At 32.8% G+C, this 24,642-nt stretch overlaps 1 protein-coding gene across 2 annotated transcripts in view; it reads right to left on the bottom strand.

Annotated features, from left to right (window-relative positions):
* Window positions 1-24,642, bottom strand: part of LOC124357391 (mitogen-activated protein kinase kinase kinase 10-like) — a 151,110-nt gene that overhangs the window by 29,546 nt on the left and 96,922 nt on the right. For both annotated transcript variants that reach the window (XM_046809148.1, XM_046809149.1), the window contains 3 exons: window positions 23,946-24,183; window positions 20,408-20,509; window positions 17,120-17,263 (listed from right to left, as the gene is read on the bottom strand). In XM_046809148.1, the coding sequence (XP_046665104.1) occupies window positions 17,120-17,263; window positions 20,408-20,509; window positions 23,946-24,183 (484 nt within the window). The remainder of the gene's footprint in view (window positions 1-17,119; window positions 17,264-20,407; window positions 20,510-23,945; window positions 24,184-24,642) is intronic.

The raw sequence follows: 24,642 nt of genomic DNA on the forward strand, positions 1-24,642 counted from the left end.
ATTACTGGACACTATCAGTACAGGAAACACTTAGTACTCACTACTGAAGATCCTTGGTGTAAACTATGTAATAAGCCGGAGAAGACTGCTATCTGCTAAAGACATTATTTTGGATTGTGAGAGGCTTGATAAGAACCCTATTTGGAACCTCGCAGACAGTTGATGAATTCGAAGTCAGCATTTCCAGAAGCTCTTGGATCTTGCTGAATATTACAGATGTAGACAGGCACTACTAGTGGAACTTATGGTGACCAATAAGCTTAGGTTGAAACATCGGGAACTACGAGTCCACCCCCTCTTTGATCTAATATAATATAATATAAGTTATTAATTAGGAGTAACAATATTTCAGACATTTAAGTATAAGATCATTACTTCAAAATTAGATATACTTACTATAAAGAGTTTCAACATTTGGCGATAAGTGATTCATAAAATACAACACTTCATTGTGTAGCTAATCAGCATAGCTAGAACATTACGTCTGAACATGAGGTAAGTTATTGAACTCTCTTGATGATCACAATATTTTAACTTATTCTCAGCCTTCTGCTCTTGTTGTGCGGCTTTATGGGGCTGAAGTACTTCACGATACCCCACGTTTTCTTAAACTTTCTCACACTCATCCTGTTCTCAACCCTTAACGAACTATTGTAATTTTGTGTAAGTATCGATCCAAAAATGACGTCTCCGCTCCCAGGCTTGGTGATCATCATCTCTTCTTACACTGGTGAAACTCTCCGGTCAGTGAGAGATTTAGTTAACAGCTCATTTGTCCTCATCCCTATTATCATACCTCCTATTGTTTTCATCCAGTCTATTGTTTGTACTCACCATTTTATCGTAGTATGAATTTTGCCTGTGTTTTGGACCTTAGTGGTCCTCCTTATTTACACTGTTTATCATCATTCCCTTACTATTTCTAATTATTGCTTTCAATTCCAGTATGAAAGGAACTGTATTTGCTGAGTCAATTCCATATATTTGAATGTCAACTCTTATGATTACCAGCCTAACAGTATGATACGGCCTACCTTTAGTAGGCACAGCTGGACCAAGTGTTGCCAATAAAGGTTATTTATACATTGTTATATAAATAATATAATTAATAAAAAATACTTTTTAACATCATTTTATTATAGTGAACATCTCCCATGCAACAGTTAATTCATAATAATAATTATTATTATTTGTAATTGTATCACAATAACTTTATTTTATTATCTGACAAACTACTGTTCTTAATGTTCATGTAATAAAGATACTTTGACTTTGATTTTAAAATGGACAAGAATGTTTGGTTGAACTGCCACCATTTATACCCCTATGCATATTTTGTTAACTTATTAATAACTCTAAAATATTACATCAAATACACATTTTAAAATTCTACTCTATTTAAAAAACAGAATTTAACTAAATAAAAATATAGAAATAAATTCTGTTTTATATCCTCAACTTTAGGAGGGAAAAGTAATTCCTACCTGTTTCCACCCATATTCATAAACCACTCTTGTCCACTTCTATTTGATACTAAAGTCTGTAAAGTCCAAAAAGAGTTGTAAAAAAACAGTAATATCTGAAATTCTCATATAGCACTCTAAAATTTGCTTGGTTGGAAAGTGTTTAAATTTATATGTTTAGTTGTTATATTCACAACTGCAGATTTTAATTTTAGCCTTTGAAAATTAGTAACAAGCAGCAAGTTTCACACATTTTGGGATTACATCTTTTGGGATAATCTTAATATCATCTATAAAAAATCCAAATGTTAAAAGATAATATTGGAGAAAGATGGTATCTAGACAAAGGTATAATGAGCTGCATATATTCTACAACCAGCCACAACTCATCATGTCACAGGTCTTAGTTAATCTATTATTTCCTCCAGAATAAATAATTTAAACTTTACAATGATTAAAACAAAAGACAATTTAAACTTAAGACTTTTTAATGAGCTCACAACTAGAAACGGTCAATAGAGTTCACTAGTGTTGTTAGATTCAATCAATTGCAGTAATATTATGACTGACTCGGGCCAGCTGTGAACATTATTCCAACGAAACGTTTGATCTTTTCTGTGATTAGAACCTCTTAATCAAACACAAGCATATCCATGAATAAACTTACTTATTTAGATCCCTAAACAGTGATTAACTGAGGTACTGAAGTTGTATTAATAATTCTTTACAAACATTTTATAGTTATTCTTAAAATAGTTTTTGAGTACGATCAGTTTGTAATATATAATGTATGTACAGTTATATAAAAATAACATTTATTGTAACATTTTTTTATTTAGACATTTTAGTCACTAAGGCTTAAGCAGAGGACAACCCACATCCAAACGTAATTAAGGAATAAAAATACTACTCTTCACAGTGTTTTCAACTGAATCAGTCATATGGTGCTCATCAGTTGACTGTCAGATTTGTTTTTTGTTACAAATTTTGTTTAAAGCTTTGGTGCATTATTTATCTTATTCAAAATCAAATTCAAAACAATTTATATATTATGAAATTTTCATTACTACATTTTAAAAATATAGTTATACCTCATCAATAAAAAATCTTGTCTTTACTCTACCAGACATTTTTTTAAAACATGCCATACACACTTGAAAATGGGCTAGCACTTTCTAAAGTGATATATAGCACTTGAAGGGTGAAATTATTACATCTCAGTCTCAAATTGTGGAAATAACCTTATAATAATAAAGACCACCATTCAAGCTATAATATATTATTTTCCAACAAAAAACAGATCTTCCCTTTATCTTTAATCTTCCACAAATTGCTTTACTTAGACTGCAAAAATACTTTTGACTTATTTTGTTGTGTCCCTTCAACAGTGCTATCCTTAAAGCTACTTATTAAGCATTTTTTTAAAGAATTGTGATTGGTATGTTTATAAATTTAATAGGATCTTATAGTCAATCATGTTCATGCAGGAGTCTGATACCGCCGACTGATGAAAAGGCACTCTCCACAACTCTGCCAGTACTTTTGAACTCTCCATCTGTATTGGTTGTTTTCAAGTAAGGTTTCAACAACCTGTGGGAGGGATGTAATACTTTGGATTCTACAACAATTTGTTTTAGGACTGCACTTAACCTGGACCCCCAAAATGCAGCCTTTATTTCTTGAGTCAAACAAACCAAATACAAAATATAGGCCTATTAAAAATATTTACGAACACTGAATGGGGAATCTACAAAACAAGGTACTGTATATACATAATTTTTAAATGATCTATTTGTTTACTTGTAATTATTTTAAAATATTACTTATTACTAACCCTTTAACAGATGCAAGATCAGGTTTACATTGATATATTGAGATCCCTAGCACAAAGTATTTTATACCCATTTTGAGTGATTTTAGCCAAACTATTTTAAGTTATTTAGTCCTTTGAATGCCAACGCTCAAGACTGCTGTCCGACCTGTAACCCCCATTGCCCGAGAGGCTGGTGCTACCCAAAGCCACCAAGGCCTGTTTGTGCACTTGTACAAAGCTTTAAGTTACGTTCTGTATTGCCCTTATATTTTATGTAAATTGAATTATTTCTTTTTTGTTTTGTTGCTTTTTAGATTGACTATCAATTAGCATATTACAAGTGCATTATGTGTACAACATATTTTGTAATTACTATGAAACAATAATTTACAGACAATAATCACTTTAAATTTAAAAATCTGTAAAAAACAAATACTTTTACGTATTTAAATATTTTTAATTGATAAAGTGGTTACATCTTATTATATACGTTATGAAATTACAGAACATTATTCTGAACAATAGATTGACAGGAAATTCTTTTAACAAGTGTGAAATATGTCCATAAATTATGCAGCTAAGATTGGAGAAAAAACACCAGGGGAACACTGAGGACTCCAAAAAGGTGGTGAATCTGAGGTAAAACTGAGATCATCACCGAAGAAAAGAATACCGCTGAAGAGATGGAAGTGGAAGAGACCGCAAAAGATTTGCGTTGGTGGACTAGGAGGTTAGAAACACTTTCAAACAAAACCCGAAAACTACTAAAATGAGCAAAAAGGACAGATGACTGGATCCCTTACCAATATGGTTTAAATGAATATAAGAAAGAAATTGGACAAAATAAAAGAAGAACCTGGAGAAATTTTTGCAAAAACAAACAGCTAACCAGATACTACCAGGCTTCATAAAACTCTCCCAATTGATCACTCTAATCCACTAGGGTCCTTAGTAAAGATTAATGGAGGCCTTATGGTGAACATGAAGGAGACTCTAGAACTGTTGTTGGAGAGGCACTTTCCGGGTGGTCTCTTGACTCGAAATGAGGATTTTGATTCTCTAGCGGGGGAGATAAGTGTATAATGCTATGACGACCTGGTGCTTATGGTCAGAGGGAAAAACAAAGACACGCTGGAATGCCTCACTCAAGAAGCCGTACATTTTATAAGCAACTGGTGTCATGGGGAATGTCTACGGATTAACCCATCAAAAACAAGTATGATTACTTTCACCAGGAAAAGAATGCTCCAGCTAACAAAGCCTGATCTGTAAGGTATAGGACAAATCACTCTGATGCAGTTAAGTATATGGGCGTAGTCCTGGATGGGAGGTTGACTTGGAACCCACAGATTGAGAACACAATATCTAAAGCGACAAAGGCCCTTGGAGACTCTTCGGATTGAAATGGGGATTGAAACCCAAAATGATTTACTGGATCTATGAAACAATTATAAAACCAATAGTTACACATATGCCGCATTAGTGTGGTGGCCGAAAGTAGGACAAAAAACAGCTGCCAAGAGACTACAGAGCCTACAAAGTCTAGCTTGCATAAGCATCAGGAGCGATGAGTTCCTGCCCAACCCTGGCACTTGAAACGGTCCTGGAATACACTCCTCTGGGGCAAAAGGTGATGAAGACAGCACTATGAATCTTTTGGGTACATAGGTGATTAAGGCTACCTCCTCAGAAGGCCATATGAAAATAACCCACGAATTTCCTGAGGCTGAAATGTTAACCAACGTATTAGAAAGAATGGTTAAGAAATACTCCTCTGAAAACCATACACAGTCTCTATTGAAGATAGGGAAAATGGAGTAAAAAGGAGGCATAACCTACTAAAGGAATCCAGAAGTTCTATACAGATGGTTCACGCCTTGACTTTAGGGCAGAATTCAGAATATCCAGAAATACCAGGAGTTAACCTGGCTGTGTGCCTGGGAAAACATGCCACGGTCTCCCAAGCAGAAATCATAGCAATAAATGGTATCATGCGTCAGAAGACTTATATGAATGAGCCAAAAGGAGCTGAATACCTAATACTCTCTGACAGCCAGACACTTGATGCCCGTTCGTTTTACTAGAAAGCAGTTTGGGAATGCAAGAATGCTCTGGTAGAACTGGTGAAGAAGACCAGAAAACACTCGGGTGCCGGGCCATGATGGCATTCATGGTAATGAAAAAGCTGATACCCTTGCCAAAATAGGAACAGAGTTCCTTATGGTAGGGCTAGAGCCAGGCTGCGAAGTAGCTTTCTCCTGCGACAAAGCTCTTGTAAAAGATTGGGAAAAGAGGATTAGATCCTTTAACTGCAGTAGGGCCTCAGAATTAAGACAATCAAAAATGTTTATCTCTCCTTATGCTAAAGGATGGGTATCTTTCCTAGATCAAAGGAGGATATAAGAATGATAGTGGGTATGTTGACAGGACATGGCCCCATTAGAAAACAGCTTATGAACATGGGTCTTAGTCAGACTGATGAATGCTGACTCTGCGGAGAAGCAGAAGAGCCAGCAGACCACATATGGCTAAATTGTTCAGCCATATCTACCATAGGAAAAAATTCTAGGAGCATATCTCCTCAGCTCCGAGGATATAAGAGAACAGTAGCGGGAGATTAGTGATACCCACTTTAAAATTTATAAAAGTAAATCTTAATTACTTTAAAACAAACTATAAAATCTTGTAAATAAATGTTAAAATATTTTTTCCTAAATGGCATATCAATTGGACTTTGTTGTCCAAAGGGTTGAAGTTTATATTTTAAAACAAACAACTATCAAAAGATTTATAAACCCAATTAGGGATTGGAAATGTACATGTACAATTCAATAAATACCTTATTTACTCAACTACCATATCAACAAATAGGTATAAAATAACACTCATTTAGACAACAAGCAGAAACAACACAAATCCTCCCTACTTCGCATATAATACAATGTATGTGGCATCCAAAATAGTTAAACTAATACCTACAAGATTGCAGCACTAATTGTACAGCAATTCTCTACTTGTTTCCGCATTAATAACAAAAACATAATATACTATGCTGTCATCTTGAAAGCAAATGAGGCAGTTCGGACGTGGTCATTATTTACAAAACTATTATTGCGTAATACACCTCAAGCATGGTGGTTAAATGGATAACCATTAAAAGCAATTTAGAATAATACTTTTTTACTAACCACAGTAAATAAATATAACATTGTAATAAATGTGCGTACTAATTTCGGAACAGTATATATACAATTACTTCTTTAATATGAAACATTTTTTAGCAGGAAGTGTACTTTTACATTCCAGTTACAGTTCTAACAGTACAATTTTTGCCTAACATATCATCAATATCAGCACATCATCATCACCGTCAGTTAGAGACATGTCATTAATAAAACCCATAGTTATGAGAACACAAACAATTTGACTGGCTTTTGGTCTACTCACCAAACTGAAATCAATTATAACTATAAAAGTGAGTGATTTGTGCTAATATTATGTAAAATAAAACATTCATTTGTAAATAAACCACATAGTAACACCAAAGACAATCCAAACACAAATATATCACTGAGGTTCCATTCAACAGAGTTGGTTAGTGCACTAATGTACAAAGTCTCAAAAATAGTAATCTCTAGTCTAGTCGTCGGCTCACTCTGTGAACAGAGTCACAGTGAGACTTCTGTGTTCCATCTTTTCTGTGGTTTACACAAATTACACAGCACTTACACTTGTGTAATCCAACTACTACCAAGATTTTCTGTCCTAGAAACAAAAACTTCCGGCATTTTATTTCAACACATACTGCATATAGGTAAAACATGACCACATCACTTAGTGGTAAACTATAAAGTTATATTTAGTTCCTAACATTAAGAATGTAATAAAAAAGAATAATGTTGCATGATAACAAATAATCAGTAGCAACTACTGAAATTTTTGACGTTGCAGTTTTGGGGAAAAGCTCCGACATTCGATATGTTGGACGTTTAATGTCATGTTTACTGGCTATATAAATGATCCAAGTGCATGTTTAATTTACAATAAACATCATCTGGATAGTTGTAAAGTATAACAATGTAGTAAATGTTGAAACTCTAAAGTTTTTTTTTCAGTGTCAACTGAGGAGGAATTAGCCGCCCATTGAAAAAGTGCCTGTAACTTTTTAGATTTATGGGTAAGTTCATAAAATTTTGTAAGTACATCATTACAAGAGGATTTCAAAATTAGTAACAGTTTAAAAGGGGTCAATGTAGACTTATTGAGTTGTAAGAGCCAAAAGTAAAATAATACAAACATTTTATATATATATAAAAGTGAGAGATCCGGATTCGACTCCCGGCGGAGCAAGTACTTTTTGTGATTCAATGTTTATTGAAATTAAATAAGGCTATTGCCATTTATACAATTTAATGTATATATATATATATATATATATATATATATATATATATACATGTGATTATAAAGTCTCTACATTTTTTCATATTATAGCTGGATCCGTTTTTGTTGCAGGTAATCTGAAAACACAGCGAACAGCTGTTGTTCGTGCCCGTTTGCAAGAGAGGGCATACGAATACGTGCAAAAGGATTTTACCCATAAATTTAGAAAGCCAGGTCCCACAAGGGTAATAATCAAGGATTTGGTATAAAATTTAAATGCTGTCCCAGTACAGTTAGTTCCACGCTGCTGATGAGGAACGTTCTGGGAAACTGTCCTCAACTGAAAAAACCATGGTGCAGAGGATGTGAACACAAGTAGCCCCTCTGCATCTACCAGGAGATTGAGCAGGCAGATTGACATTCCACAAACAACAGTTTGAGAAACCCTATAATAAAAATTAAAGACACGTGCATAACACGTTCAGGTTGTGTATAAGCTAGAAACTAAAGATTGTGCAGCCTGACAGGCTATGTTTTGATACACTGCAGGCTATAGAAAATGAGAATCTCATGGAACTTGTGTTATTCAGTGATGAAACAACATTTCACACCTTTGAGCATATGAATTAACACAATTTCAGAATTTATGCAAATGATAACCAAGGTCCTGCAAGAGTGGAACCGAGATACCCCCAAAGTGAATGTGTGGTTAGGGATGACAAAGCGTACTGTTTATGGACCAATCATGTTTGCAGAGCCAACAATGAAAACTGAAACTGAAAACACAAACCTCGATATGTCGGAAATTTTTCTAGAGCCCAGTTGATACAAGATGGAATTAAAAGGACTTCCTCCCAAACCCGACTCCCTTCGATTTCTTTTCTTGGGGGTTTATTACAGCTAAACTGTACCATGTCAAGATTAACAATGTCGAACAATTAAAACAATGAATTAGAGTTACAGTTCATCAAATAACACCAGCTATGTTGAATACGGTGTTTGTCTGTGGAAGAGAGCTGGTAGCTATGCCTAGAGGGCTATCATATCAAATTATACTGATTTGTGGTTATCTTGTGCTATAAGTAGCATTGTACATCAAACGTGTTTAACACATTCACTGCGGGTGACGAGCATGCTCGTCATGCGAACGTGACGTGCCGGGTGGTGGACCTTGGCATACGGCAGCTGCTTTCATATTGCCTCAGTGTGACCTGAGCAGTTGCCTGGGAAGGCTGTAACTCTAATGCGACGTGTGCCTGTTTCGGTGAGTCAGTTGGTGTGATTCATTGCCGGTTCGCCATTTTCGTTTGTTGTGTATGCTTTGCGATATTGTGTGAGTGGATTATAGTGTCTGTTGACTGTGTAAGTGTATGTACTCATAATGGAGGAAGAGTATAATGTTATTGACGATAATTTTTCATCTGAATGAAGACAATGAGTCGAGTTCGAACAGTTCTAGGGACGGTGAAGGCGACGTCGCCCACCCCCAGTGGGCCGGCACGGCCAGCGACATGGCTGGTTTACGTGACCTGCCGTTCACTGGTCAACCTGGCTTGCTCATTCCCATTCCAGGTGACATTAAACCAATTAACTGGTTCAATCTCCTTCTTGACACCGTGTTTTTAGAGAATATTATTAGACAAACCAACCTGTATGCCCTGGAACTATTTTGTGGCCCGACCACTACTCCCGCGTCACGCATAAACAAATGGAAGGACTTAGTGATGGCCGAACTAAGAACATTCTTAGGCCTTCTACTGTTGACTGGCAAAGTCAGACTGAATCGATTGAACGACTATTGGAAAACTCATCGGTTGTTGAACTTTCCTATGTTCAAGGAGTAAATGTCTCGAGATCGATTTCTTGGCATTTTGAGATGTCTGCATTATTCAAGAGTTGACAACCCTGATCACCCCGGACCTGCTAACGACCGGTCTTTTAAAATTCAAAATATTGTTAATTATTTCAACAATAAGATGCAACAGATCTATTATCCCAACCGTGAACTGACAATCGACGAAGAGACGGTACTGTGGCATGGCAGACTGGTCTTCCGCCAGTACGTAAAGGGCAAGCGCCACAAATATGGAATCAAAATTTATTCCCTGAATGAACCTGAGGGACTCATGCTGTGCTTCCATGTTTACACAAGGAGCCATGACTCTTGTAGTGGCAAAGGTCATACCGTCAAAGTTGTCATGAAGCTGATGAGTGACTTCCTGGGGAAAGGCCATTCCCTGTTTGGATAATTTTTATAATAGTTTTGTCTTATCATCCAAACTTCTACGTCACTCAACCTACACTACCGGCACCCTACGCATCGACAGACTCCATACACCTCCAGCAGTGAAGGCAAAGGCATTGGGCAAAGGTAAAACGATAGTGATTGGAAAATGGAGGGATAAGCGGATGGTGACCTACATCTCCACACAATATGACAACGTGATGGTCCAAACCACCAACAGGAGAAACCAAAAACGAACGCTGCTAAAACCAATCATGTACTACAACTCTCACATGAAGGGGACTGACCGCTTGGACCAAATGGTATCTTATTACCCCTGTGAGCGCAAGACCCTGCGCACAAGAAAATTTTTTTGCACTTTCTCCAGGTTGTTGTAGTAAATTCTTTTTACCTGTACAACATGTACAACTCAGATAGACTGTCCCTGTATGACTTCCAAGTTCATGTTCTTGAAGACCTGCTCCCTCCAAAGGAAGCCTCACTGCTCATCACACCGACACACAACAGCATGCATCGTCCCTCCAAACTCCAACGAAGCGCAAAACAAATGGCAAGTCAGTTACCCAGAGGTGCCGCGTTTGCTACCAAGAAGGCAAGCGTAAGGAAACAGTGTACTATTGTGCAGTGTGCCCTAACGAACCAGGTCTGTGTGAACTCAGTTGCTTTGATAAGTATCACGAGGACAAATAAGTAGTTTTTAGTCATTGGCGGTGGGTGGGGATGTATATAGTTTTTTTACTCGGGGAGGGGGGAGTTGGGGAGTGTTAATTGTTTTTGATGTTGTATATTTTTCAAACTAATATGTAATATTCCATGTAATTGATGTACTATATACGTGGCATTCATGTACTATATACTTGTAATTCACGAGTGTTTGTGCCGAAACCTAGTGCGCTGCGAGCACATACAACACGGGGACCGGCACCGGATGCGGATGACGAGCAGACTCGGCACGGGCATGACGTCACCCGTTCCGGCCAACGAAGCTTCCGGGATACCTTGGACAACCCTTTCGGCTATCCTGACTCCGTTTTGGGTAAGTAAAAAAAAAAAAAATTCCCGCATTTTCTGTCACCAGTAATTTTGTCATCCGCAGTGAATGTTAATAAATTTTCATTTTCACAGAAATTTACAGAGACTTTATAATCACCTTATATATACATGATGTTTCAGCCCAGCTGACCACATCTCCTGTGGTTGAATCATTTGATAACATAGAGCGATGTAGTAAACTGTAACCTTAATAAATCTCAAATGGAGAACTTCGTATATCCCCGAAAATGAGAATCACAGGTTCAAATCTTGAGAATTCTAATGGCAAGATAGGTCATGTTTCACACCATATTAAAGGTTTTTGAATACTGAAAAATTTGGTATAACATTTTGTTTAAATATATAAATTCTCGTACAAATGGCAGGAATTTTTTGAAATTTTAGAATAATGCTTAAATTGTATTAAAATACAGTTTGTTTCAAATAACTTGTAAACTAAAAGAGATAGAAATCAAGTTGAAATTTTAAAAATTCTCTTTTAATAGCCTTCACAAAAATAGTGATACGACATGCAATTTGAAAGCTTATCTTATACTGTATCCAATAATAAATTATTGACAATTGCAAATTAAAGTAGAAAAATACCATAAATTGAAAGAGATCAAAACCAAAAATTTCTAAAAATTCCTGCAATTTGGACAATACTTAAGATATTTAAAAATTTCACCATATGAGATTTATTAGGGTTACAGTTTACTGCATCGTTCTATGTCAAACAGTTCAACCACAGGAGATTGCGACCGAGTGGTCAGGACCTCCATGTTTATGTGTGTATATATTAGAATAATGGTCAACTAAAACCCTTTTTGAAAATTATTTTTATTTCAGACATGTGTTTCGGTATTAAACCATCATCAGTGTGAACATTAACCTCTAACGAAATAATAAACAATATACATCTAAATATACACATGTGGATCATTTAAACAGATGTTAAATTTATATGACACAGTTGTAATTTTGATTAGTATTCTGTATTTAATATTTCAATTTTTTCAAAGATATGGTTTGCCTTATTTTTTTAGATTGCTATTTAATATGTTGTGAGGATCTTCGTTATAATTATAATGTCCAAGACTTGAACAACAGGATCATTGTTGAGTGCAGACGCTTAAGCAGAGAAACTTTTAGAAAGATTAGGCAAAAATTTGAAAATAAGTTATTCTTTTTCTTGAACAACATTGGCTACCAATTTAGACATTTGATATGAAGTTTACAAAGGATTTACAACAGTATTCAGTGAGTAATTTTGTTGTTATAAGCAGTAGTACAGTAGTTTGTAGACTAATAATTGTTGTGTAAGAAATGACATTATTAGCAGCAGATATCAAACCGCTTGGACAATTTCAATTTTTTTTAATCAAAATACAGCATTTTTTTATGAGCTTCAATTTGAGGTTTCACTAGGTATGTGTTGCCATTTCAAAATTTTGACTTTGAGTACGTGAAGCATGGGGGTGAGCCCCCCATTTTGAAAATAATTTTGTTTGTTCCCCAAATTAGTACTATACACTCCCATTTACAGAAGTTTGATACTTGGGCTATGTCTTTTAATACCAATTGGAAGTTTTCAAATGGACAACCTTTATATAGCTAATGTTCAAAATGGAAAAAAGCAACAATAAATAGGTTTCTTTTAGCAAGAGATTGTTTTGAGATTAAAAATGTATTATGAATTTTTAATTTAAACAATATTTAGAACCTATATACATAAAAGACAAATATCACTGACTGACTTATTGTGAAATCTCCAAAACTATGGAACGGAATTACATTGAACTTGTACACATGTTCGTCTCACCTCGCCACTGCTCATTAAGAAACAGTTTTGAAAATTACTCAACCTAACCGTGGAAACTGTGAAAAACCATGATATTTTTAACACTTTGAGTCCCGGGTTCTTAGTAATATTTATATGTGCTGTCCCAGCCATTTCAAGGGTTTTTTAGTTAAATTGTAAAAAAATTGTAAGTTATAGTTTCTTAGCAACCAATATATCAAATTTAAAAGCAGAAAAATATAAATAAAACTATTAAAAATGTTACTTATCTTTTTGAAGTCAATACAAATATTGAGTCCATAATAAGTGTGTAAAATACTGAAGAAAAAAAAATTGGAACATAACTCATAAATTTATTTGCACATTTTTCTTCTTGACAATTTTCTGCTAACCATAACATATTACACATAAAAATAAAGCCAAGAAGTTGTAGTCCAAATATATGTATATATATCCAAGGTAAATATATAAACTTTTTTTAAATCAATGAAAATGTTGAGTCCATAAAAAGTGTGTAAAATATTGAAGAATAAAAATTGGAACATAAAGCATATGTTTGTTTATACATTTTTCTTCATGATTCTTTTCAGCTAACCATAACATATTACACATCAAAATAAAGCCAAGAAGTTGTAGTTCTAATATATTTATTTATAACCAAGGTAAATAACACAGATGAAAAGTTGAATAGAGAGAATGTAGTCCTATTTACAAGTAGTTAGCTTTAGTGTGAAATAATTTGAAACATTCAGGAAGGCAGAGGGCAGTGTCACACTCTGGGCAAAACCACACAGTTTCTTTTCTTCCAGATTTGCCTGTGGTTTGTTTATTTTTCTCTGAACAAACTTTACACACTCTTGTTGGATGGACCTTCTTATCAGTCGGAGGAATTTTTTTCGGGAAAATGTCTGCCTGTAAGTCAGAATCTGTATGATACAATGTATCAACGATAAGCTTCGTTGTTTTGGGATCCAAAAATTCACTCATTTTACGCGTGTGAGTTGAATAACATAATAAAACAACACTGAGCAACACAAAATCCTAATTGTATAAATAACTATAACTAAAATAACTTTTATTTCACTGTAAAACACAAAGCGAGTAGACGTACGCCACGGCACGGCACTAGCAGACAAATACGTAGTTCTTGACTAACGTAAGATAAATAACATAATAAAAACTATAACTGAGCACTCCAAATACTAATTTTATAACAACTGTAGCTAAAATAACTTACAATTCACTGTAAAAACACAAAGCTAGTGCAAACAGTGCAGACATCATGGCACCAGCTGACAACTGCGTAGTTGGTGACTCGGCGTCGTATCAGCTGTTTGTTACACAATTTCTGTTATATTTTTTTTTCTTGTAACCGTTTATAAATATAACTAAAATAACTTTTATTTCACTGTAAAACACAAAGCGAGTAGACGTTCGCCACTGCACGGCACTAGCAGACAAATACGTAGTTCTTGACTAACGTAAGATAAATAACATAATAAAAACTATAACTGAGCACTCCAAATACTAATTTTATAAACAACTGTAGCTAAAATAACTTATAATTCACTGTAAAACACAAAGCTAGTGTAAACAGTGCAGACGTCACGGCACCAGCTGACAACTGCGTAGTTGGTGACTCGGCGTCGTATCAGCTGTTTGTTACACAATTTCTGTTATAATATTTTTTTTCTTGTAACCGTTTATAAATAACCAAAGACTAATAAAATTAGTCTAATATGACTTGCTAAACATAACACAACCTCTAAAAACGTCAGTTATGCGAATTACCAGTCTCCACGAACTAAAAATAGACTGCCCGGCCTGAGCTCGGGCTTGGGTCATTGACGATATTGACACAGCCCGGCCTGAGCTCGGGCTTGGGATTCAAAGTGTTAATGACAATTTTTTTTACATCTGGAATGTTTAAAACAATGAAATTGCTATTAGAATCCCACATTAGTTTTATAGAGATGCTCAAGATGAGATTTTATGTGTGTTTTCATGATTCATTGTGAGGCTCTGAAAACCGCAATATAACTCAATAAAACTAAACAATAAATATTGGATACAGAGGCTTGAAATATGTACCGAAAAATGAAAGCGAATGCTTACAATGAAGAATGTAATGATGCTTGATAATATCCATATTTGAAGAACCCATGACATTATGGGCCTGGTGCAGTGGAGAGACTTACAGTAAAAAAACGGTGACTTATTACATTGACTATCACAGATTTTAGCAATTTTATGAATCAGGTTGATGCCAATATAAAGGCCTCTGCCAATCCTACAAATGGAACTGCAATGGGCAAAGCCATAACGGGCCTCTAGTGTTCAATAAACTTGTAATATTCAATAACATGTAATGTTACATGTACATAGCTCAACAAGTTTGTTTGCAGTGCTTACTGCTCATACATATTCTCAACTTAAGATATCTAGTGAAATTATTACCTTGTTTGAATCAAGATAGATTTTATAACTTTACATTATCAAGTTAAACTATTTTTAAAATTCACCTTTAACTATCAAACAACCTTGTTCCGATTCATTCACCATGATTTATGAAATGTTAGATTAATTAGAATTAATGTTTAATCTATGAAAAATATTACTTTTATACAGTGTAAAATAACTTTGTTAAACAATTAAAACCAAAATAAAAATCATACACACATCACACAAAACAAAAAATTCTGCTATGCAAGTTCTGGATTAAAGCAGTAAATAAAATAAAACAGCAGTGCAATGTGAACCAAATAAAAGAAATGCATTACAAAATATTTTCAAAAATTATATTTTATTAGCAAGAAGGAAACAGTACATTAAAATCTCTACATACCACCACCAAAATTAAGCATTAGTAGAATACAAATAATAATAATAAAAGTAATATTACTAATAACAAATAAAAACACTAGCAATACAACACTACATTCAATGTATAAAGGCAAAGAGCATAGTGTAATTATAACTATAATTATTAACTAGAGAGTTCGAATTTTCACATTTCATTATTCACTGGCTAACCATCAAACGGAGCCTATCAACTACACCCGCAGATCAAACAGATGATCTAAACACAAAAATAACAAATTTTAAAATCAATTTTTTTTTAATAATTGAAAAACAAACAACAGTACAAAACAAAGTTAAAAAAATAATCCCAACCAACCTTCTGTTAAATCATTTACCTTGATATGAAATTAAAGTTTAAAAACTTAAATTTACTTAGAATAGAGAATGTAGTGTTCATATTTATAAATGGAAAATATTTTAAAGTGGGTGGAATGAAAAAAACAGACTTTCAATATTAATTTATACTTATTTTGAACTTGACAAAAATTACTTTATACTTTAAGTATTAGAATGACTCAGAATTGTTAAGTACCAATTTGAAAATGTGTATATAGTATTAATATGTACACAACATTATGTTAAATGCATTGGCTTACACACCTTCCGGAATGGTACACACATTTTAGATTTATTAACTGGTGTTGTTTAAAAATTAAAAATATAGAAATCTTGCCAGCAGATTTAAGGGTTTAATTTATGTACATAATGTGCAAAGGTATAATAGACAAGGTGATTTCCCAAAATCAAACTGCATGGAAACAATAGTTTTTATTTTAAAACTAATGATAGCTCTGATAGTAGTTAGATATACATTAAATTGTATTGTATATCTAAAATTTGTAATCATAACAATTTAATAACAGTAATAGTATTTATAAAAGTACTAAGAATTTCTATGATGTGCTCTGCACAACTTCAAATTCAAATATTTAATGCCTTAAAAAACAGAATAAAATTGAAAAAACATGTTTTTGACTTTCTGGAATTTTATGAAGATACATAGTTTTGTAAAAATTGTCTCCACTAGTATAAAATTTAAAGTATACAATGTTTTCTTAACAATCAAGAACTTAATATTAATGAATGATTGTAAAGTTGGTTGAGAATTTTTACTACCTTAGTAATTTTATGTTCACACACTTATGAAGAAAGTTATAATTTTAATTTCTAGATTTTCCTAAAACATTTTTTAAATATAAGCAACTATCAAAGTAATAATATTTAAATTATTTAATTAGGCTAAGTCTAACCTAAAATGTATCTTTACAGTAGTCAGTTATGTTGTATGTTAATGATGTATAATAGTGATGATGTTAATGATAATAATGGTAATGACACGTGTTGCAACATGGTACATTTTAGATGACTGAAATGAATAGCCTAATATCTACCCAAAAATGTAACAAATTATTCGTTTGTTACAGACCAACGTAACATATTGTAAACGGTTCTTGTTAGTAAAAAAGTAATGGAAGCATAAAGCCCGCCACCTCAGTTCAGCTCGTCAGGTGGGTTCTCACCTAAGAATGCACGAGGTCGGGCCGGTTTCTCCAAGTTGGGGGCACTTTTGCTCCACCGCTTGGGTCGGTTCATGATCTGCCCCCGCTCCCGCTGGTGACACGTGCTCGGGCCCCACGTCTTGCCCTTGACTCCGTCAGCTGGCACTACACAGCCCCACCTCACTCCCTTACTTTTATAATAAAACTGAATCGTCCCATACCCTCTTATGACTTGTATCTTGTAATCATAAAAAGTTATCGTTATAGCACAAATATTTAGTTCTAAATCTTTCCAAATATAATAAAAATAATAATTTTTTAATATTTATTTAGTTTCTATAACTGCTCTTAGATAAGTCAACAATGGAAATTTGTAAACCAAATGATATGATTGTTTACAAAATTATCTAGTTGAAATGTATTAATTTAAATTAATGTAATTTCAATTCCTAATCAGATCTAAATTTTTTAATAAAATAAAAAATTACCAAAAATCATGTTATAAAAAATTATTTTAAAAGAAAACTAGTTTTACTTGTGAAACTTAATTTATATTGAGGTTCAACTGATACTGAAATCCATGCATACAAATAAAAAAGATATAAAAAGTCATGCTAAACTAAACAAAGGTGTCATCATGCCCGCAAATCACAAACAAAATAACTTAAATGTGAAAAGCTGAATACAACAAAAACATGAAATCAGTGCAAAACTGAACACTAAAGGTGATGATGACTCTACAATAAATCTATTTTTATTGAGATGTACTTATATTAAGAAACTCATCATAGAAGTAACCAAACTATATATATATATATATATATATATATATATATATATATATATATAACTATAAATACGCTATTTCCAATAATAGATTATTATTTTATATGATTAATGTATTTCAACTGAAATAAACATGCATTTCTGCACTTGACAGAGTTAATGTTGACCGCTATAATTTATTATTCCCAAATTCAAAACTAAAATAAAAAGTATAACAATGTAAAATTTAAGCATGTAAATTATAGAAAGAGGGTTAGCTTGATTTTGGTTTATATTATTATATATATGGTTATTTTTTATGTAACTAGTACTACTGTGTCTTTATCTAGTATGTTACGCAAAAATTAATTTACAAAAATGTGGATAAACTTTCAATTTTTTGAAAATGTACAGTAATCTGCTCAAATTTTACAAAACTGATACCTACAATATTCACTAAACATTTAACAGTAGCTCTTTGTTATATGAAATGTTTTTCAATATTATATGAATGTTTTACATCTACTAACTGTGTTTACTCCTAATTTAAACCAAACTTAATTTTGTAGAAATTAGAAATATCTTACTTAACATTTTATGAATAAAGGTCATAAAGGAAATAAAGGTCAATCCTATCATTGCATTATTAGAATTTGAATATTGTTTTCCATACAAAAACTAAATGAGAAAATTGAAAATGAATAACTGTTCTAAGTTATTAATCCTTTTAGAATCAAATAATAAAGAATAAAACCAAAACTCATTAAAATAGTGATAGGAGCTTGTACAGATGCTCATTATAAGCCAATAACTTTAATTCATTTAAAGATTTTACCAGTATATACAAGCTTCACTGTTTAATTTACATTAAACTTAGCCAACATGAGCTTAAAGATCATATTTCATCTTACTGTTGTTTAACTTGTAACAGAAATAACATTATTTGTAATTATAGCTCATACAGAAAAACATTTAAGAGTGTGTGTGTGTGTGTGTGTGTTTGTGTGTGTGTGTACGAACAAAGTACATAGTATGAAATAAAGTAAATCAGCATTCTTTATACTCAATTGAAAGTTTTTATTGTATTAATGTTTACTAGTTAATATTGTACAAATATTATTTATGATTTAATTGTTATTTTACTTTTTAAAACATGTTTATGACAGAATTTTTGTAATTTCATTGTTATTCAGCAACTACAGTTGGATCTATTAATTTCTTTATCTTTGAGAATTTAAAAATATTTATGTTGTTAAAAAAACTATCTAAAACTGCCACTTTTGGGATGTATTTTTTTTAAGCTGACAAGAGTATATCATAAATAATAATTTAATATTGTTCTTTAGTTTTACCATTTACAGTGATGTTTGACTGTACATGTACTGTGTTTATGGCGATAAAGAGATTTATTGAAGACCAACTACGATGTATTGGAAGTTTGGATTATGGGTTATAAAAAGTTAAGATTTTTCAGGCAAATTTCAAACTCAACCCTATTAAATGCCTTTGGCTAGAGTAATGATTCAATTCACATTACAATATGAGAAAGAATAAATTGCAAAGTTGGCACTACTCACTTTCGAGACTGACATCCGGTAGCACTCGCTTCTAATCATGACTGACATTCAATAGCCAGTTCCCTGATGTTATTTTAAGTTTATTTATGTCATAGTTTAGTGTGTTTGTAATGCATTATTATGTAATGAATGAGATTAACAATGTGAGAAAAAACTAAATTACACAGTTCGCAGTACTCTTTGTTGTAACTGACACCCAAAAGCCAACACAACATTATATTGATTGTTTACATTATTGTTTAGTGGGTTTACATTAAATTATGGTGTTTAAAAGTTTGTAAAATACATAAAAAAAAGAAAATTAATCCCAATGTTAAAATTCTGTTATTTATTTCAATATCAAATTTTTAACATTATTATAATTTCTTCTCATATTTTAGTCATTTTTTGATAATAATTGTTCAAAGAATTTGTAATCTAACAGTTAACCCTTAAATAAATATGTATATTCAATCTAATGATAAAATTTTAATATTTTCAAATTTGTGTGAAACAAAAATAATATTTTGTAAGAAAATGATATTGTTTGTGGGTCAATTAAAAGAGTTTTTCTAGCGCAAACCACAGTACTTATTTTGTAATTGTTCCCTAGTTATACAAATATAAATGTTTGGAAAATCATTTCAATATCTATATTAGTGCTGAAGACACAATTTTCCTTCAAACCATTACAATTTTAATAAAAGCTGGATGGTCTTTTTAGCATGAAATATATGAAAACATATTGGCCTACAATAGTTAAGATATTTATCTTATTGCAAATCCTTCTTATAGACTATCAGTCTCAAGTTGATGTAAAATTATTCCTCCCACGTTTAAAAAATATTTATTCTGTTTTGGAACTAAGGTTTCGTATTTAATAGTTTGTTACCTATAACTCTTGGACCTAGGTAAAGAAAAGCTACTCAGTCCTGGCTATCAGGAAGTATATCTTTAGAGAGATGTTTAAATAACTGAAGAAACTCACGAGCGATGGCTCGTAGCCGAGGTATGCTAGGAGAACCAGGAGGGCTGTTCGGGCTAGGGTGACTTTTCGGTGTGTGTTGTACAGTTATCGTATGGCGGAAATCTGAAATAAGACATTGAATTGCTGAGATAAATTCCACTTACATTTACCTTATATACAGTATAGAACACCACTTGCTTCTACCGTAAATAAGAACCATGAACTTAACATTATTTATGTAAAAGCAATAATAAAGTATTACAATGAAATGATCCTGGATGTATTGCACGAGTGGAAGTATTTGGGTGACTTATCCACGGTTTTATATTGTTACACTTCTCCAATAGTTAATATTTTAAGGAATTTGTGGAACATTCCACTGTTTCTTTACTCCTATTTGGCATACAAGTAGTCTTAAAAAAAACAACAATTTTGAACATTTTCAAAATTAGAATGTTGTGATCCTTGATGTACCAAAAGGATCCTAAATAAGTCTGATATTTTTTAATCTTGTATATACATTTTTTAAGTTTTAATATAAATTTAATCGTAATACAATTTTCAGAAGAGACTAAGGTCTTAATAAAGGCTTAGTCCCTTAATTTAGCAGTTTCTCAATTTCTTCAAATAACGAAATATATTTGTGATCTCAACTATACATAAAGTTATGTTCTTAAACTTCTTACAAGTGAAAAATTCAAATTTAATACTAGACTTTTAATACAATACAAAAATGAGATGTATGAGTCATCCAAGTTTATTGGTATTTGTCTAGGTCAGAACCTTAAACTATTAACAATATATGTGGTATATATGAATGAGCATTTTTGTAGATAACTATTTTGATAACACAAATATAATATAAGGAATAGGCATGATTTTCAATTCCCTATTCCCGGAATGACATTATTTGGAAATAGGCTAGAGGATATGAAAAGAAATGTATGCGACTTTAAGAATTGTATGCAGTAATTGAAGACTTGGCTAAAAAATTACTTTTTTCATAAATAATGTATTATATCTGTGTTAGATTTTTTAACTTAAAGGAAACTAGTAAGTTTTAAGAATTTTACTTTAGAATTAATATTGAAGTTTCATTAATAAAAATTATGAAATTTTATATTTTAATGAATATGCTTATTTTCAATATCAAATGTAATGTAATCATGTAAGCTTACAAAACAAATGTGTGAGTGCCCAACAAGAATAACAGAATTTGCTTAATTTTAATATACAGTAACAGATTAGTTATTCTTTTTAACCCCTTTGCACTCGAGAGTACAATTTTTGGTCACTACCAAAAACTTGGGCCTCTATTGAACAAGTACTGGCGAAAACCTCGGAGCCCTTTTTATCAATTTTGTAAAGGTTTTGTTAAAAAGTTGTAACTTTTTTATTTTAGCAGATAGAGTTATAATTTTGGTTTTGTTTTATTTCTCATAAAATTCTATATTGAAAAAAATATATATTTGTAATTACCTTATTTTTTAATACCTTTTTTCACTTATAAGAAAAAAAACTTTTTGCAAAAATGTTTACAAAAGTTAACTTTTAGCTGTTATAACTTAAAAAAATTGCATTGACATTATATAAACTATTATTATTTCTAGATTCCTTACATAATTATAAACATGCACATAAAATTCCATAAACCTACCTCTATAAACAAAAATGTTGTAGGCAGTTTTGTAATTTCCAACAATTTCCCCAAATAGTGAGTTATTTGTCAAATTATTGAATATTTACTCTTTTATACCTTTTTATGCCTGTAATACCGGTACTTTGGGATTATACCGACCACACCAGTATGAAGAACACAAAAATATAAATTTATAGAAACAAACATGATAGAACGAAAAAACAACTCTTTAATTACAAAATTACAACGATTATCAATGGGGTCAGATTCCGTTATATGCCCCCAACGCTTAAACCTTTTTCAAAGAACTTAAAACGTTATAAAACGATGTAGTTGAGTAACAGAACTAACATTCCATCAATCAACAAGCATTTCCAGGTATTGTGATCGGTGCTGTTGTCGCTATTATCTTATCTTTCTCGAGAATCCCAATTACGGCAGGCCGCGCGTCATCACATGATTATTTAAGTTTTTTGCACGGTACATAATTGCCTTTCCATTACAATTCAATTTATATTTCTGATCAGCCCCTCTAGAATTTGATATTTTACTGATAGGTACTATCTCGAGGGATGTTTTTTTTTTCGTTGACATCAGCGCGGGCTTCGGCAGCACCGAGAGGCCGGAGGCACTCGCATTTTGGGTGGCGGAGTGTGATCAAGAATAAAAACAAGTTTTGTGTGTTTTTTTCAATAAAGAGTTTAGTTTTTGTTTGGTAATGTTTGTTTTTGTTGAATTTTTGTGTTTGGAGAAATGTAGAGGTAAATCACGGAAGTAGAACAAAGGGACGCACAAGCTGAACGGGCGGCGAGACTCTGCAATCACGTTATCTACTAGATCGCTCGACTTTGACCTCTGTCTGAGGATAAGAAGGGGTTTGCGATAAGACAATTCCTGTTTTATATTGACGAAATATTGTTTTACGCTAATCTAGTAATCAGTAGAAACAAAATGTCAAATAACGATTCATGTCTGGGTGTGGTCGGTATAATCCCAGAGTACCGTAATACCTCCCTCACTTTCACTTTTGGCATCGTCAGATGATTCCGAATCTGATATGTTACTGACAAAAATACCACTCAGATCGTCAACATAACCTTACTGACTGAAATAACTTATCAGACTAAACAAAACAATGAAGAGATCAGCTGTTGAAGTTTGGATCAAATCAGCTGACGAACAAAGGTGAAGTTGACAAACCTCTACAACACAATGTAAAACTGCAAAATCACCGCATTAGAGTATAAAGATTTACTACGTTTTTACATCCAACAACTATCCAGCTTGCGTATATCGCAAATTTACCGCATTTGGATAATTCATAAAGCCAGTATAAAGGATTTACCAAACGTTCGACATTTCGGACGTCCAAGGTTTTGGCCTAAACAGCAAACGTCCAAAATGTTTTTGCCAAAACAATGATGTCCGATATTTCGGACGTCGGAGTGCAAAGGGTTAATGGTTGAAAACCACAACCACTGTTATGTAAAAATAATGAACCTATACTGCTCTCTACTCTTACAGTGATATTTCTTACAAAAAGCAAAAAATTAAGCCTCTTCCAAGGAAAAGACAGTTAAAAACCAATGTACTTCTTTTTCTATAAAGGATGGGTTTTTAAATTTTGGTTCAGTACCTAATTTTTTTTTACTTATATACAACAATCTTCTATTTTTGAAATAAACAGTTGTACTTTTATGAGGATAATTAAACAAATTGACGGAAAGTAATGTTCCATATTGTTCCTGTACTTATTCAAATAGTTTCTGATCGTTTATGAGATTAAATGATAGGCTCAGTCAAATTATTTGTCAAGATTTATCAATAAAGAAGCTAGAACTGTGATAGGCAGGGCCTGACAGTTCTACAGTTCTATTTTGTGGCTTATCAACATCCGTTTGGCTGAATATGAATTCTTACCAACAGGAAAACTGATCTGGCCTGGTTCTTTTTTTAATTGTTTAAGTTTGGCTTGCTTGAAGACTCCCCGTCTCTTCTTCGGTGTTGGGGCTTGCTGCGTGATAATGATATGTAGCTCTCTCTGCAGCAGATCTATTTCTCGACGTGCCAGCTCAGCCTCTCGCTGTTGCAGCTTCTGTTCGACCATCTTCTGTTCCAATTGCGCCTTTGTTAGTTCTTCTTCTCTACACCGCAATTCCTGTAAAAATAATTCAGGTGAATATGGTAACGATGTACAACTCTCCCTGCAATAAATCAATCTCTTGGTGCATTTGCACTTCCCCTTGCTGTTTCAGATTCTGTTCTGCTTTATTATATTTAAGTTTCACCTTTGTTAGCTCATTACATAACAACTCCTGCAAAGAGTATTTACAGTAAGTAAGTAATGATGTACAGCTCTGTCTCTCTCTGCAGTAGACTCAAACATTTGTATTAACAGTATATCATATTCTTATAATAGGAAATACATAGGCAAGACAAAAAAACTAATGAATGTGATATTTAAAAAGCATAAAAACAATACGATAAGGGCTATCGGAAAAATCTAAAATTGCCCAATATTGCTGGTTTGACATTTATCACATAATACACTGCAAGGAGATTGTTTTAAATGTAATAAATTTACTGAGATTTCATACACAAAAATGTTCAGATCAAC

This window comes from Homalodisca vitripennis, chromosome 3, assembly GCF_021130785.1.
Source record: "Homalodisca vitripennis isolate AUS2020 chromosome 3, UT_GWSS_2.1, whole genome shotgun sequence".
In the NCBI taxonomy this organism is placed as follows: domain Eukaryota; kingdom Metazoa; phylum Arthropoda; class Insecta; order Hemiptera; family Cicadellidae; genus Homalodisca; species Homalodisca vitripennis.